The sequence below is a fragment of the Pleurodeles waltl genome, chromosome 10 (assembly GCF_031143425.1).
Source record: "Pleurodeles waltl isolate 20211129_DDA chromosome 10, aPleWal1.hap1.20221129, whole genome shotgun sequence".
Classification (NCBI taxonomy): Eukaryota; Metazoa; Chordata; class Amphibia; order Caudata; family Salamandridae; genus Pleurodeles; species Pleurodeles waltl.
In genome coordinates, this window is record NC_090449.1 from 426,304,158 (window position 1) to 426,321,190 (window position 17,033).

Genomic DNA, 17,033 nt, shown 5'->3' on the forward strand with positions numbered 1-17,033 from the left:
GGATATCTGTGTGTGCAGGTGACTATTACTGTGCATAATTATTAGGCAACTTAACAAAAAACAAATATATACCCATTTCAATTATTTATTATTACCAGTGAAACCAATATAACATCTCAACATTCACAAATATACATTTCTGACATTCAAAAACAAAACAAAAACAAATCAGTGACCAATATAGCCACCTTTCTTTGCAAGGACAGTCAAAAGCCTGCCATCCATGGATTCTGTCAGTGTTTTGATCTGTTCACCATCAACATTGCGTGCAGCAGCAACCACAGCCTCCCAGACACTGTTCAGAGAGGTGTACTGTTTTCCCTCCTTGTAAATCTCACATTTGATGATGGACCACAGGTTCTCAATGGGGTTCAGATCAGGTGAACAAGGAGGCCATGTCATTAGATTTCCTTCTTTTATACCCTTTCTTGCCAGCCACGCTGTGGAGTACTTGGACGTGTGTGATGGAGCATTGTCCTGCATGAAAATCATGTTTTTCTTGAAGGATGCAGACTTCTTCCTGTACCACTGCTTGAAGAAGGTGTCTTCCAGGAACTGGCAGTAGGACTGGGAGTTGAGCTTGACTCCATCCTCAACCCGAAAAGGCCCCACAAGCTCATCTTTGATGATACCAGCCCAAACCAGTACTCCACCTCCACCTTGCTGGCGTCTGAGTCGGACTGGAGCTCTCTGCCCTTTACCAATCCAGCCACGGGCCCATCCATCTGGCCCATCAAGACTCACTCTCATTTCAACAGTCCATAAAACCTTAGAAAAATCAGTCTTGAGATATTTCTTGGCCCAGTCTTGACGTTTCAGCTTGTGTGTCTTGTTCAGTGGTGGTCGTCTTTCAGCCTTTCTTACCTTGGCCATGTCTCTGAGTATTGCACACCTTGTGCTTTTGGGCACTCCAGTGATGTTGCAGCTCTGAAATATGGCCAAACTGGTGGCAAGTGGCATCGTGGCAGTTGCACGCTTGACTTTTCTCAGTTCATGGGCAGTTATTTTGCGCCTTGGTTTTTCCACACGCTTCTTGCGACCCTGTTGACTATTTTGAATGAAACGCTTGATTGTTCGATGATCACGCTTCAGAAGCTTTGCAATTTTAAGAGTGCTGCATCCCTCTGCAAGATATCTCTCTATTTTTGACTTTTCTGAGCCTGTCAAGTCCTTCTTTTGACCCATTTTGCCAAAGGAAAGGAAGTTGCCTAATAATTATGCACACCTGATATAGGGTGTTGATGTCATTAGACCACACCCCTTCTCATTACAGAGATGCACATCACCTAATATGCTTAATTGGTAGTAGGCTTTCGAGCCTATACAGCTTGGAGTAAGACAACATGCATGAAGAGGATGATGTGGTCAAAATACTCATTTGCCTAATAATTCTGCACTCCCTGTAATGTTGAGCCTGGTTTAATGATGGTAATTCCTTGCATATTGTGGACAGCCATGATATGGTGCCAAGGCAAGAATGTAAATAAGTTTAAATATTTTCACGTTTTAGTAGGCTAAGAGGATTGAGGAACAATTTCAAATTACATATGGCATGTATGCTAGTGTGTTAGCTTATCCAACCCTTTCTTCCAGTATACCCTTGCCAATGCCTATATTTTGGGTAGAAAAGGTAAATTACTGTATAATGATGTTTCCAAACATTATGTGCATCGTTCTGCAATAATGAGTTTGAGCATCAGATGGCTTGCGGATTGAAGACTGATCGGGATCACTTTCAGGGTGCCTGATGTTAGGGTTTGGGAAACCTGCTGCTCGCGTTGAGGAAGCTGCAGTTCGAGAAGAACATCTACTGGAGCGACAAAAAGAAGCAGCACCCTCTTGCGTTGTGCATTGTGCCACTCACGCTGATTTCATATTGCGGGACAAACTCCCATTGCAAAAAATCAACACGAGCAACGCAACTTATCACCCTCCGCTGCTGTGAAACTCTGCATAGCGCAGCCCCCGCTAAGGCCTAGTTTTAGATAGCAACTTTGCATCATTGACAGAGTATCTAGTTCCCTGGTTAATTGAGAACACTTGCAGTCTCTCATTTGATATCTGTAAGGAAATGGCTCCCTGTTGCAGTTACCCCCATTTTTTGCCTGATACTGATGCTGACTTGACTGAGAAGTGTGCTGGGACCCAGCTAACCAGGCCCCAGCACCAGTGTTCTTTCACCTAAAATGTACCATTGTTTCCACAATTGGCACACCCCTGGCACACAGATAAGTCCCTTGTAAAAGGTACCAAGGGCCCTGTGACCAGGGAAGGTCCCTAAGGGCTGCAGCATATGTTGTGCCACCCCAAGGGACCCCTCATCTAACACATGCACACTGCCATAGCAGATTGTGTGTGTTGGTGGGGAGGAAAAGGCAAAGTTGGCATGGCATCCCCCTCGGGATGCCATGCACACAAAATGCTGCCTGTGGCATAGGTAAGTCACCCCTCTAGCAGGCCTGACAGCCCTTAGGCAGGGTGCACTATACCACGGGTGAGGGCATAGCTGCATGAGCAATATTCCCCTACAGTGTCTAAGTCTATTCTTAGACATTGTAAGTACAGTGTGGCCATATTAAGTATATGGTCTGGGAGTTTGTCAAAAACTAACTCCACAGCTCCATAATGGCTACACTGAATACTGGGAAGTTTTGTATCAAACTTCTCAGAATAATAAACCCACCCTGATACCAGTGTTGGATTTATAAAAAAAAAATGCACACAGAGGGCACCTTAGAGATGCCCCCTGTATTTTACCCAGTCCTTCAGTTCAGGACTGACTGGTCTGTGCCAGCCTGCTGCTGAGAGATGAGTTTCTGACCCCCTGTGGTGAGAGCCTTTGTACTCTCTGAGGCCAGAAACAAAGCCTGCACTGGGTGGAGGTGCTTAACACCTCCCCCCTGCAGGAACTGTAACACCTAGCAGTGAGCCTCAAAGGCTCAGGCTTTGTGTTACAATGCCACAGGGCACTCCAGCTAGTGGAGATGCCCGCCCCCTGGACACAGCCCCCACTTTTGGCGGCAAGTCCAGGGGAGATAATGAGAAAAACAAGGAGGAGTCCCCCACCAGCCAGGACAGCCCCTAAGGTGTCCTGAGCTGAGGTGACCCCTGCCTTTAGAAATCCTCCATCTTGGTTTTGGAGGATTCCCCCAATAGGGATAGGGATGTGCCCCCCTCCCCTCAGGGAGGAGGCACAAAGAGGGTGTAGCCACCCTCAAGGACAGTAGCCATTGGCTACTGCCCTCCCAGACCCAAACACACCCCTAAATGCAGTATTTAGGGGCTCCCCAGATCCCAGGAAATCAGATTCCTCTAACCTGAAGAAACAAGAAGGACTGCTGACCTACAAGCCTGCAGAGAAGGAGGAAGACGACAACTGCTTTGGCCCCAGCCCTACCGGCCTGTCTCCAACTTCGAAAACCTGCTCCAGCGACGCATCCGACAGGGACCAGCGACCTCTGAAGCCTCCGAGGACTGCCCTGCACTACAGGACCAAGAAACCCCCGTGAACAGCAGCCCTGTTCAAAACCTGCAACTTCTTTGCAACAAAGAAACAACTTCCAAGGACTTCACGTTTCCCGCTGGAAGCATGAGACTCTGCACCCGACGCCCCTGGCTCGACCTGCAGAAAACCAACACCTCAGGGAGGACTCCCTGGTGACTGCGAGCCCGTTAGTAACCAGAGACGACCCCTCTGAGCCCCCACAGCGATGGCTGCAGAGAGAATCCAGAGGCTCCCCCTGACCACGACTGCCTGTAACAAGGGACCCGACACCTGGAACCAACACTGCACCCGCAGCCCCCAGGACCTGAAGGAACCGAACTTCAATGCAGGAGTGACCCCCAGGTGACCCTCTGCCTAGCCCAGGTGGTGGCTGTCCCGAGAAGTCCCCCCTGTGCCTGCCTGCACCGCTAGAGTGACCCCCGGGTCCCTCCAGTGTTTCCTACCTGAAACCCGATGCCTGCTTTGCACACTGCACCCGGCCGCCCCTGTGCCGCTGAGGGTGTGTTTTGTGTGCCTACTTGTCCCCCCCGTGCTCTACAAAACCCCCCTGGTCTGCCCCCGAGGACGCAGGTACTTACCTGCTGTCAGACTGGAACCGGAGCACCCCTGTTCTCCATAGGCACCTATGTGTTTTGGGCACCTCTTTGACCTCTGTACCTGACCGGCCCTCAGCTGCTGGTGTGGTAACTTTGGGGTTGCCTTGAACCCCCAACGGTGGGCTGCCTATGCCCCAGGACTGAGACTTGTAAGTGTTTTACTTACCTCCTAATCTAACCTTTACTTACCTCCCCCAGGAACTGTTGATTTTTGCACTGTGTCCACTTTGAAAATAGCTTATTGCCCCTTGTACAAAGACTGTACATGATATTGTTTTCATTCAAAGTTCCTAAAGTATCTAAGTAAAGTAAATACCTTACATTTAATGTATTAACTGTAAATTTTGAACCTGTGGTTCTTAAAATAAACTAAGAAAATATATTTTTCAATATAAAAACCTATTGGCCTGGAGTAAGTCTTTGATTGTGTGCTTCTCATTTATTGCCTGTGTGTGTACAACAAATGCTTAACACTACCCTCTGATAAGCCTACTGCTCGACCACACTACCACAAAATAGAGTATTGGAATGATCTCTTTTTACCACTATCTTACCTCTAAGGGGAACCCTTGGACTCTGTGCTCACTATTTCTTACTTTGAAATAGTATATACAGAGCCAACTTCCTACAATATCGCATTGTTTTTCATTGTTGTTACTGTAATGGAAGAATCTTACCAGTAAAAAGCAGTTATGATTGTTATGTTTACATAGAACTATAATTCAGCCTGAACATGTTAGGATGAGTGTATATAGGCACATGGAGAGACTAAATTTAAAGACATTCATAGATAAAGTCCTAAAATAATTCTTCAGTACCATGAGATAGTTATAACAATACTTATCCTTTAGGGTTTTGCTACTTCAGTTATTATTTAGTTCTCACAAATATGTGAAAAAAATAATCAAATATCTTCATTTTCTGTGCCAGATGTATCTGAGCCTTTACATCTTTACAGTGTCTTCACTTTTGTTTGTGAAACATTACTTAATAGATTCACTCCTATTTTTAACATCCTAATCCTATATGATTTCCCAAGGATATGCTGCCCTTCTCCCGCAGACGCGCCTTGTACCAAAGTGATAAGACCCTTTCTGTTCCAAAATACAGTGTTGAATGAAGGATCTATGTTCTACTTCTTCTCGTATGCAAGGTCACACCATTAATAAAAAAATGATCCCTAGATCTAGCTCACCCTTTCAAAAAACATCTTCAAGCCCCAGAACTGCAATAGAGGCTAAACGTTTTCAGGTCTGTACTAGTCTGGGTTTGAAGGAGCGCATCACACGGAGGTGAACACACCTCATTGCCTCATTGATCATTGTGATAATTAGGTTATGAAAAGAATGCTCTTAATAAGAATGTGTGTATATGCTATTTGCATAGGTCAAACCTAGATAAAAAGGCAACTGAGCACTGTACAAGTTGAAAGGCAAAGATACAGTCAATGAGAGATTTGAGGAGAAGCGGAGTTCTTACTTTGTTGTAATGCAGGGGTTCTGAACTGGAACAGTGTTGAGGTAATCCTGATGGACACAGTGATGTTGTTCCAGATCCTCTATAGATAAATGGAGAATTTCTGTTACTGTTTTTTTTTTTTTGCATTCCACCTCCAGTCTGATTGTGCCCTGCCTGCATGTGTGCTAAGACCAGTACACTAGAAGGAATATGTCAATAAAAAAATAAAAAAGGTATAAATGAAACCTCTATAACTACTACAGAATAAAAAAGAAGACAACTGGAAAATAAAAGGCTCACTCTACTATGAAAAAGAAAATTTGATGGCAACATGGACATAATGTTTTAAAGCCATGTGGAGTCAACTGGTTGTCTAAAGATCCTAATTGGCTGATGAAAAACAAAATGCTGTTAGTGGGGACTATGTTTGTAGCTACTCTTGCAAAATACGAAAGCACATATTCTAAGATGCCTGGTTTGTAACCTGGCTTCAAACACCCTCAAAACGGTTGGTTTGTATGGTTTTTATGAAGCACTGAGGTCTCGTATGGCTTCTCGCCCTGCTGTGCACATGTACATGCAGTTGAAATCACATTGTACACCATTGTTCGGTATTATTGTTAAGGATACCCCCATTTTAGAGGGAGAAATATTTGTAGCTGTAGGACAGCGGTTTAGACCTGCTGCTGCGCTTCATAGGTTGTAACAATCTGGGTCTCTTTTTTAACACATTTATAGAGTCAAGGAGACTGCTTATGAAGCCCCCAGGGGACGGATCAAAGAAATGAAACATGACAATTGGGAATGGGTTCATGGCTACTCTCGAGAACAAAAATATCTTATGCCTCTGTTTGTCTTATGGATGTGATGCTTTCTCCCTCGCCCAGCCCTGTTTTTGTCCCTGTCCTGCTACCTTTCTCTGTCACTCTCTCTCACGGTTCTGAAGCTGTTCAGTCTTCAGTTCCGTCCTATCAATTCTAATGAACTCTGTGTCACTCAAACGTCACTAGCTTTTCCTAATACTACAGGCATACCTGAACAAGAGTCCCAGATGGCTTACACATGAGTTTTTAGCTTGTTAAGAAGCAGGTATGCATTGTCTACTGATGTTTGTGTGGCTCTCTCAGTTTTTTTTTAGAAGATTCTCTTCTTTCCATACCCTCACTTTCTTGTTTAACATTCCCGTTTATTCAATCACTGTGTAGGTTTTCCGCACTGCTCAACAAAGAGCCACAATCATTGGTGATTGTACAATGCGTTTTTCTCCTAAATGCCTTCCAGTAGGCAGGCCTTTCTGACTTCTTCATCGGTGTTCCTTTCACTTTTCCTGTTCCATGAATGAGGTTATCTATCGCACAAGTACGGTGAATTCTTTTGCTCCTTTGAAGAAGATATTTTACCACGCTGACTATTTCTTTTAATTTGTTACAGGCTAACGTGGTGTGCATTGTGTATGATGTCACAGATGGTGCCACAATCGAGAAGGTAAGGCCATCTCTTTGCAACCGATTTGAGACTGTTGTGTAGCCATTTTAGTTATAGCTCCATGCACATTAGTTTAACATACTAGGCCTGCCCCTGTGCACTTTAACCTAGATATATTTTGTTTGGCTTTGTTTTATTATTCTTACAATAGCCACTTTTGCGGTCTTGTTTTATTTCTCTCTATCTAGCTGCTTTTACCTAGGCTAGCACTACGTGGCTGCAGTAAGATAGATTGCTGGTGAACGTGGTTTAAGTTTAGTCTCTGACATTCATGGAAAACACACATCCTTACGGAGGGACATTTTCTCAGAACATCAGCTGTTTTATTATAAAAACACTTCCCTGTCCCTTACACGTTAGAGGGAGATTCCAGCCAAGGAACCATGACTGTATGCTAATTGCCGAATGCTTCGCTACAGCTGCTTTTGCAGACTTCAGGCCTTTGCTCAGGTACGGGGGACGATGTCTTCCCAGGGCAACCTGAAGGGCAGAATTAGAGCCTAAACACGCTGTGCTCTATTATGGCATAGGTAGGAATTAGTATATTGACCGTAGTGACACTATGGTAGCATTATGTTTTACTCTTCTTGTCACAAATCTAATCTTGTCATGCTGTATCGTCCTGGTTATTGCAGTCCACGCTTTGCTATCTAATATGCAGTCACTTTATTAAAGCATTATTGAAATATATACTGCCTCTGTTTCACATTGTGTATGTGAGACTAATGTAACTGAGAGAAACGGATGAGACCTGAGTGACCACGGCTTCCCTGAGAAACCAGTTATGTCATGCACTCGGCTGCCCAATCATCCCTGCCCTTGGGTAGAGATGAGGCACTTCTAGTTAGCCGGAGCAGAACCCGGATTGGAGTGACAGATGTCACCTGTAGTGAGCAGACTCAGTCTCCCACACCGCAGGCGTTTCTGCCACTCAAAATCCAGTAGTGTCATTAGAATAATGAGAGCCTATGTGACATGGCGCCACAAATGTTTGGTCAGGCTCTAATTTTCAGGTCCTCCTGATTATCTCAGTCTGACAATATACAAAGACACCTCAGTACTCTGTATACTGAGACGTCTGTGGTATTGAGGATTTTCTCCACAGCTAAGTAGGACACCCTATCTGATGCTGGAGGTTGTTCAAGCTTGAACTTTAAAAGGAAAATCCCTATTTGGCCATTTACCATCTAATATGGTGAGTCTGCAACAGGTAGCAATTGCAGTCAATGAGACAACCCCTGACTGCACATTTACTGGCAAATGGCCTAATGGCCCAGGGGGGTCCAGTCACATTTGTGGTGGACCCCCATCCAGCTTATAGAACAGAACTTTTCTGTTCTTGGGTCACATTTCCAGTAGTTGATGGAAACACAAACACATTTCATCACTATACACTTGCAAATGTACCTGGACAATACAGAGCATATGCATATTTAGAAATACCTTTATCTTATCAAGAAAATAATAATTGGCTTGATGGCGCCCTACCCCACACAATCTTACCAGTAAGGTTAGGTCCTCTTAGTAATGATGATCCTACCTGCCCTTTATTGGCCACTTATACACCTCACCCCGCAATAGCAAATTTAACAGTAGCGGAGGTTCATCGCTTATATACTGAACTGACAGCGAAATACAGACCATTAGTACAGTTTGTAATGCAAACATTGAATACAAAACCAGCACACGCTGCACCAGTGCAACCACTACATGCAGTGATGATAGGTTTTAACCCTGCAACTGTACATTCGTTCATGGGGAAAGTACCCACCAAACGAGAGGAAACTCCATTTTGGTTAGCTCAAAAAATAAATGCACTGGGAGCGGTATTTCCCCATACAGGATCTCAGGATAAACATAGAATTCTAACGATGTGCTTGCCATTTGGGATGGTCCCCACAGTAGATAATTGTAATACATGGGGCACGGTATTTACCGCGCTGTATACTACCGCACATGGTACACCAACACTTGCCAACTTACCAGAAGTGTTGAAGCCAATTCAAGATGAATACCGAGCTGCCCCGGCCCTGGACTTGGGGATGCAACTAATGGGCAATTTCGCCACAGTATCCTCAATTATTTTGAGTAATCTTAAGGGGAAGAAGTGCGCATGCGGCTCTGTGATGTTCCTTAACAGGATCAGGAACCCAAGCTGCCAAAAATTATCGCAGAGACTTATTCTAGTATTAGTCGAGGTAGTCTTTAGCCAGACCAACTAAACCACAATTTCAGGGCAAATCTAATAAAGATTTTTCCAAGCAAGCTCCTGAGGGTAACAAGAAACGCTGGGATAAAAAACAACAAACTCCTAAAAAAGAAAGGGGAGAATTTCCGCGTACGGAGACCCCCCAGAATAGATATAGGCCCTCATTCTGACCCTGGCGGTCCAAGACCGCCAGGGCCGCGGGCAACGGAAGCACCGGCAACAGGCTGGAGGTGCTTCATTGCCCATTCTGACTGCGGCGGTAAAGCCGCGGTCAGAAAAGGGGATCCGGCGGTTTCCCGCCGGATTTCCCCTGGCTGGGCTGAACCTCCATGGCGGCGCTGCAAGCAGCTCCGCCATGGGGATTCCGACCCCCTTCCCGCCAGCCTGTTTCTGGCGGTTTTTACCACCAGGAACAGGATGGCGGGAACGGGTGTCATGGGGCCCCTGGGGGCCCCTGCACTGCCCATGCCACTGGCATGGGCATTGCAGGGGCCCCCTAACAGGGCCCCAGCATGATTTTCACTGTCTGCATAGCAGACAGTGAAAATCGTGACGGGTGCTACTGCACCCGTCGCACACCTGCAACACCGCCGGCTCCATTCGGAGCCGGCTTCTGTGTTGCAGGCCCTTTCCCGCTGGGCTGGCGGGCGCTCCCTTGGCGGGCGCCCGCTGGCCCAGCGGGAAAGTCAGAATGGCCCATGCGGTCTTTTGACCGCGGGGCGGCCATTTGGCGGTTCCCGCCCGGGTCAGAATGACCCTCATAATCTCCAAAATAGAAATAATATAAAAACACCTGATAGATATCAAAATACTGATAAACGCCAATCTCGTTCCTTTCAGGACTCATCGGAAAAACACAGTGAGAGAGGTGGACAATCAGAGCGAAAAACAGAGTTCGTGAAACAGAGAGGAATAACAACAGAGGTTTCTGTTAAAAAGGGAGAGAAACCTCCCCAATAAGAACACCAATTTAAAAAGAAAAAAGTGGCAGCAGTTGCAGTATGACATGCCGCTCAAGAAGAGCGTCCTCTTGAAGAACAGGAAGTGGGCAATAGTGCTGCTAGACAGCGCGGCAGAGGTCACAATAGTTTGCTGAATCTTCTAGAGCATCAGGAGGTGAAAGCAACTGATGGCTTTCTACAAGTAGAAGCGGCGGACATGCGAGTCTCCACGCCTGATAGGGTGTGTAAAGTAATGTTACGGTTAGGAGACATTGAACGCACAATAGACGCAATCTTTTGGGATCGCGTGGTAAATATATATATCATCTTGTTGGCTGAAAAAGATTGGCCATCGAGTTTGTCCGTACCCGTCCATATGGGGAAGAGGTTATTAAACATTCTTTCTTGCCCCTTGTTCCGGAGGAACTCGCTGAATCCTACGCCATCAATTGGACATTGACGCAGGCACCCGCGTTATATCGCACCCACGTAGGATGGGATAAAGAATCCCCCTACCATGTAATTCCTATTAAAAATCAACCAAAAACCTCAACCTCAATATCCAATAAAACATGATGCAAAAGCACCTGTGAGAGAGATTCTCACACAACTGGAGTACCAGGGCGTAATTGAACCCTGTGTCTCCCCAATGAATAATCCATTATTCCCAGTAGCTAAACCGGACCATTCATACAGAATAGTCCTAGACTACAGACACTTAAACAGTCATACACACACGCATGCTATACAAAATTCACATAGCACAGCACTGATTAACAACATAGTGCACAAAAAATAGAAAACAACACTGGATATTTTAAATATTTTTTTCTGCCAGAATATAGTGCCTGAGAGTAGAGACTTAACAAGTTTCAGCGCACTAGGCGTTCAGAAAAATTCTGTTGTTTACCCCAGGGGTACAAGAACAGCCCAGGATTGTTCACAGCTCGTGTGACTGCAATTTTTCAGGACATTGACCCTAAAGCATTGTCCTATGTAGATGATATCTATCTTACGGATGATTAATTGCTACAACATTTAAGACAGGTAGCCCGCATTGTTGTGGGATTTGCTGAATTTGTCTACAAATTCAGCTTAAAAAAAAAAAAAATAGCCTTCCTCAGCATCCTGTTTCTGGGATATGATCTATTGAGTGAAGGAAAGAGCCTAGCACCACATTTCTTAGAAAAATGTGCACAAATACAAAATCCACATACGATTTAAAAAACTCCAATCTCTATTGGGTTTCCTACATTTTGGCAGAACCTACATTCCAGATTATGCAACACGCATAAAGCCCTTACATGACTTAATGCGTCCTGATTTTTCAAGTCAATTTTGGACAGTCGAACACACACGTATTCTCAGAGACCTGCAGACAGACATGCTCGCAGCACAACATTTACACACAAGAGACAACAAAACACACTTGGTCATCAGAGTAATTGCTGGTGCCATTGGTTTCACCTATGTATCCTTTAATGAGGGTGAGGTCGCCCCGATTGCATACAAATCACATTTGTACACAGCAGCAGAACAACGCTTTGCTCTCACTGAGAAAATTCTCACTGCTGTTCAAATGGCTGTCATTAAAGAAAGACCTCTAGCCCAGGGTAAACGCATTATTGTCTTTTCTCCCATTCCATCCCTTGAGGCTGTTACAAAAGCCAGCGTTCCTGACGCTAAAGCATTACATCCACGTTGGATACAATGGGCCACGTCTTTGACAGCCACTAATGTAGATGACATTTTTGACCCAAAATTACAAACTCGAGAATTTTTGCAATACGAACTAGAATACCCAGTACCAGCAAACACACTGCCTGTTGAACAATATCATAGAGTCATGTACACCGATGGCTCTGCACAACCTTCAAATGGCACAAAGCACCAATACTCCGCTGCTTGCGCAGTCATAAGCGGCTACATGGAGGATAATACATTTTGTCCACAACATACCTTAACGCAAACCCTAGGGGATTGCATAGCACAACTAGCAGAGCTAAAAGCTCTGGTGATGGCCCTGGAACATACGGATCCTGCACAGCACACGCTGATTGTGATTTGTACTATTGTGTCCAGTCTTTCAATGAATACCTACATTACTGGCGCCAGAATGGGTTCAGAGATTCCAAAGGCAACACCATTAAACACAGATGTTTGTGGGGGAAAGTAGAAGATCTGAAGGAAACACTACCAAATGTCCATGTTGTGCATACACTTGGACACCAGCGCGTTGGAATACACGTGGCTGGAAATACACTGGCTGATGAAGCCGCAAAGTCAGCAGTTGCTACGGCCACTGTTGCTGCAGTAACCTGCTCAGGAGTGAAACCGGACGTAGACATATGGGCTGCCGTGAAAGCTACGGCTAATGGTACGCCCTATCCAAAAGCATTTCCTGACAAATATTCCTACCGAATGGGAGGCTGCATAAATGGTGAAGCTAAGATACCAGGTGTAGGTGTGCGAGACATTCCAAACAAAGACATAAGGCTAGAATTGATTAAAGCAGCGCATGAAGGGGTGGCATCTGCCCATGCTGGTGTGGCGACTATGATATCTATCTTACAAGCCTGCTGTTGGTGGCCAGGCCTCTACAAGGTGACCAAGCAGTATGTCCTTTGTTGTGACATCTGCCAACAAATCAAAGTTTCCACTGCTAAACGCCCATTGCAGACACCCCTCCTAATCTCCAACAAACCTTTACAATGTGTGTACTTGGACCATTGCGGTCCCCTAACACCAGACAGTGCATACAAATACATTTTAGTCGCTGTTGACTCCTGCTCCAGATTTCTGTGGGTGTAGCCACAACGCTCAGCTGACGCTCAGATTGTTATTAAAAATTTACAAGTCTTTAGTGGTACATATGCAGTTGCGGCTTTCCACTCAGACTAGGGCCCTGCTTTCGCCTCAAGGGCATTCAGGGACTGTGTCGGGGGTCCAACTCCAGTACTCGTCTCCATTTCATCCCGAGGGAAATTGTGTAGTGGAGCGATTAACTCATGATTTAAAGCAATTCTTAACAGCCAGAGTCTTGGGTGCGGGTCGTAGTTTGCTTAATCACCTGTATGGAGTCCAGAGAGCACTTAACAATCTGCCTAGAAGGTCCCTGGGGGGGTCAAACTTCAGATGAGTGCCTGTTCGGAACACAAATGTATGTTCCAGATCTTGATGGTCCATGGAGGCGGCAGAAACACCTTTTGACATAAATGAACGTGTCACTGTCTTGCAGGAATTACAGCAGTTCCGTGACGTCAACTCTTCTGCCAGTGCGGCCTCCATAGGAATTAAGGATTTACCTGTAACACCTACAGGCTGGATTCCTAAAGTTGGGAATCTAGTACCTGAAAAGGTTGCTGTGAAAAATGAATTTGGTCCTTCTTACCATGCACCAGTCCCAGTCTTGGGAATATACAGTACTAAAACTGTCATTCTACCACCGTTGGCAGGTGACAAAATAGTTTTGTCTCCATCGACAATGTCAAACTACACCATGTGACTGATCCTGCGCAGCCGACCAAAAGGAACAGCCAGTAGTTCCCGAATCCCTCTCATTACTGGTCAAGAAGTTCCTCTACAAGTTGTAAGCAGCAACACTGACACCTCTCTGAGCTTGGGGAGGGTGGAAAATTATCTTGCATTGGTTCCACTCACAACAAATAATACAGAAATAACTGATCGATTTGACACAACTTTGACACAGACAGATGGTGCTATTTATTCGGTGCCACCAACTAACGCGGCTCCAGTCTTTGCACGAACTGCTTCAGGATATTTTGCCAACATCAACAATGATGTCTCTGACTCATTCTCCTCTTCGACACCTGAACTGTCAAAAACACGTAAGCTGATGAGTTGGCTTAAAGTAACTTATTTCATTTGTCCATGGAACTATCTGTGGCTTTCCTTGACAGTACTGCTTTGGATTGGGTTTGTCATCACTTTCTTTTTTTGTTGATACATGGTCATTTTCTTCCTGAAAAATCAACATTTATATTGTTGGATGAGGTCCTAAAACCACATTTTTCTTCTCAGAAGGTCCGCAGAGACTAGTCTTTTGTGAACATTTCCGCTATACCAATTCCTGGTGGGATTGTTTGGGATAAAGTACCATTCGATATATACAGCCCTATGGAGGTCATTCAAATACCATATGTGTTTAAACTTTCAATGAATTATATAATAATACCTGGAGTTGTTTTTGATGACTGGGAAGTGAAAACAGTTGATTCTATGATGACTGAAATGCAGTATTATACTGAATTTGAAAACAAAGATGTTTATCAATCTAAAGAGAATTATGGTGATATTTTTTGCTGTAATTATTATGGGCACCATTTCACCCACAGAGCAAGCAGCCTAAGGACTGTTTTTAGTTATAAACCATGGGAACATTGCCCGACTCCACCACAAGGGAGTTCCAAAACATACTCTGAAAAGTTAACATTTTTCTGGGCACAATGTTAAAAATGCTGAGTCGTATTATTTTAGATTGCCACCTACAGAAAACATACGCGTATGATTGACAAATACAAAATGTATATATTCAGATTCCTTTGTTTCTCGGTTGACTATAGAAGGCTATGAATATTGGCTGAAGTCAGTTTACTTTAAAAGTGTGTGGGGAACTAGACATTGGCAAATACGGGGGAAGGAAGCTTTATTTAGAGCATGCCTGATACCTGTTCAAATGATATTTTTAAATGAAACTGTACAACAAATGAGTTGTTTAGGCTTAGCAAAAATGTTTCACTGACATGTCCTGGCGGGTGGATATTGTGGCCAATAGATACCAATGGGTGTCACAAATGTTTTATCAACTCCTCAGGGTTTTTCTTTTTGTACTAGTAGGCCGGACCCTCGCTATATATCATCCGATCATGCGGGTATAGTAACAACATACAGTGTAGGGAAACTATGCCAACAATGGTTAAAGACTTCCTCACTAGACGTGGTTAGAGAACACCTCAGTCTCCTATCTAATAACACTGACTTACAGGACTTCCTGTTAGGCCCCAGAAAACAACGCAGAAAACGCTTCCTTTATGAAGTATATAATGAAATCTGGAAGCTTTCACATCAAGAAGCTGCTGTCCGGTTAAAGCAAATAGACTAGGAAAATTTGAAAAAGGCATTAGCTGTTGTAGATAATGGGATTAATACCCTATCCGACCGGATATACACCTTTAAATAACATCGTCTCTTCTGCTATAGACATTATAGAAACGGATATGTCTTCCGTACATCATGTACAGAGTCAGCTAAGGTCCGTTATGCAGTTGGGTTGGACACTTCAAACACTGAAGGTGGGTTGCGTTCCCTGGCAACAATTCAGCGCAAGGGAAATATTTTCTTCTTTTAATTTAACGCAACAGCAACCACTAATGGCTAAGAAAGAAGCAATTTATGTCATGCTGAACATGGAAAAATGAGAAAAGTTGCCTTTTTCTGTGGCGGAAATACCATCTGCTGAGTGGTTAATACATGGGGTCATTAATATGCCTATTTCCACACTTCAATTCACCTCCTGTTTAAAACACATTCCGGTAGGCAGATATGAAAGGCTGGGAGATAGTTACATCCATGAGGTGTAGGAGCTACCCTTCGCATACAAATTTCTTAGTGGCATGAAAGAGGTCTTTCTTAGCGATAGTGAATACAAGACTTCTGTCAGCCATTCGATGGTTTGTGAACAGCTCTCCTTGCATGGGGTGTGTAACGCGTCTGCAGCGAACTTGGCTTGTTATCTGAAGGGAGTTCCAGTCCCCTTGATTAGACCTGCGTCCCAGGTGCTTTCAAACGGCAGCTATGTCCTCCTCAATGGTAAAGACTGTTGTGGGATGCGAGCCGGAAGAGTTTGTTGTTCCGGTCTCTAAGATTGTTACATGCTATGGGAACTTACTTTTTCCTCCCACTAAAATAAGAGGTAGTGGACATTTGGCCTCAAATTGCTACTTCTAATGTGAATTTTGACAAGTTGAGCAGACTCGAGGCTTTATTGTTTCAAAAACATGTGGCTCTCACATCTGCACGCAAGACCTACGCACTTCAGGTGGCAAGGTCGTCAGCAGAGATACAGCCCCTTTTAAATTCCAACTTTCCGAGAAACTTTGGTGAACTCGTGGGACGAATATTTAACGCTTCCAGTACTACTGGAGTCGCAAATTTCTTTAAGGCTGTTGGTTCTGGTTTTGTTCATACCTTCTCCTCCATATTCGATTTAATACCACCAGCCATCCAATCATTATTCTCCACTATCTTCGGGGTATTTCCAATAACTTTGGCTTTAATAGTTGGCATTTTGCTGTTGCTATTTTTTATGCGCAATGGCTGTCCCATTGCAACAAGGAGGAATGAAAGCGCTCCCATCAGTGCAGCTGTGTCGTGAACGCATGATGCAGTATTTTGGAGCAACACTCCTGGAGCAATTAGAGTGTGATGTGACTGGTCCCTGTCATTCAGACCGGTTTTGCATTGTGTTCAGTCCGTGTTTCGGTGCCTCTGGTGCACTTTCAAACATGCACTGGAAGTTTGTCTTTCTACGCAGCGCTTGCTTTCATTGGACACTGATCTGTTGATGTTCTCGCTTAGGGCTCATTACCAGACATGTGCGTTGAGGGTGCGTTTGCTACAGAAAGCTACTTACGAGTTGCCCTTCCTGGAGGATGTGGCTCTTAACTGATTACTGGGCACACCACGGAACGCTGCTGCCTTGGCTGAGGCTCAGGCTATGGAACATGACTGCTCCTTGGTCCTTCTCTGTGATGCCTTTCCAACTTAACACCTGCTGAAGTGGAAGATTTCCTTCTCTCCATTGTCCCGGATTCAATTGG

The 17,033-nt window shown here is 44.6% G+C and overlaps 1 protein-coding gene across 1 annotated transcript in view; it reads left to right on the forward strand.

Annotated features, from left to right (window-relative positions):
• Positions 1-17,033, forward strand: part of RHOT2 (ras homolog family member T2) — a 398,937-nt gene that overhangs the window by 50,036 nt on the left and 331,868 nt on the right. The window contains exon 5 of the mRNA XM_069210682.1: positions 6,991-7,044. Within this exon, the coding sequence (XP_069066783.1) occupies positions 6,991-7,044 (54 nt within the window). The remainder of the gene's footprint in view (positions 1-6,990; positions 7,045-17,033) is intronic.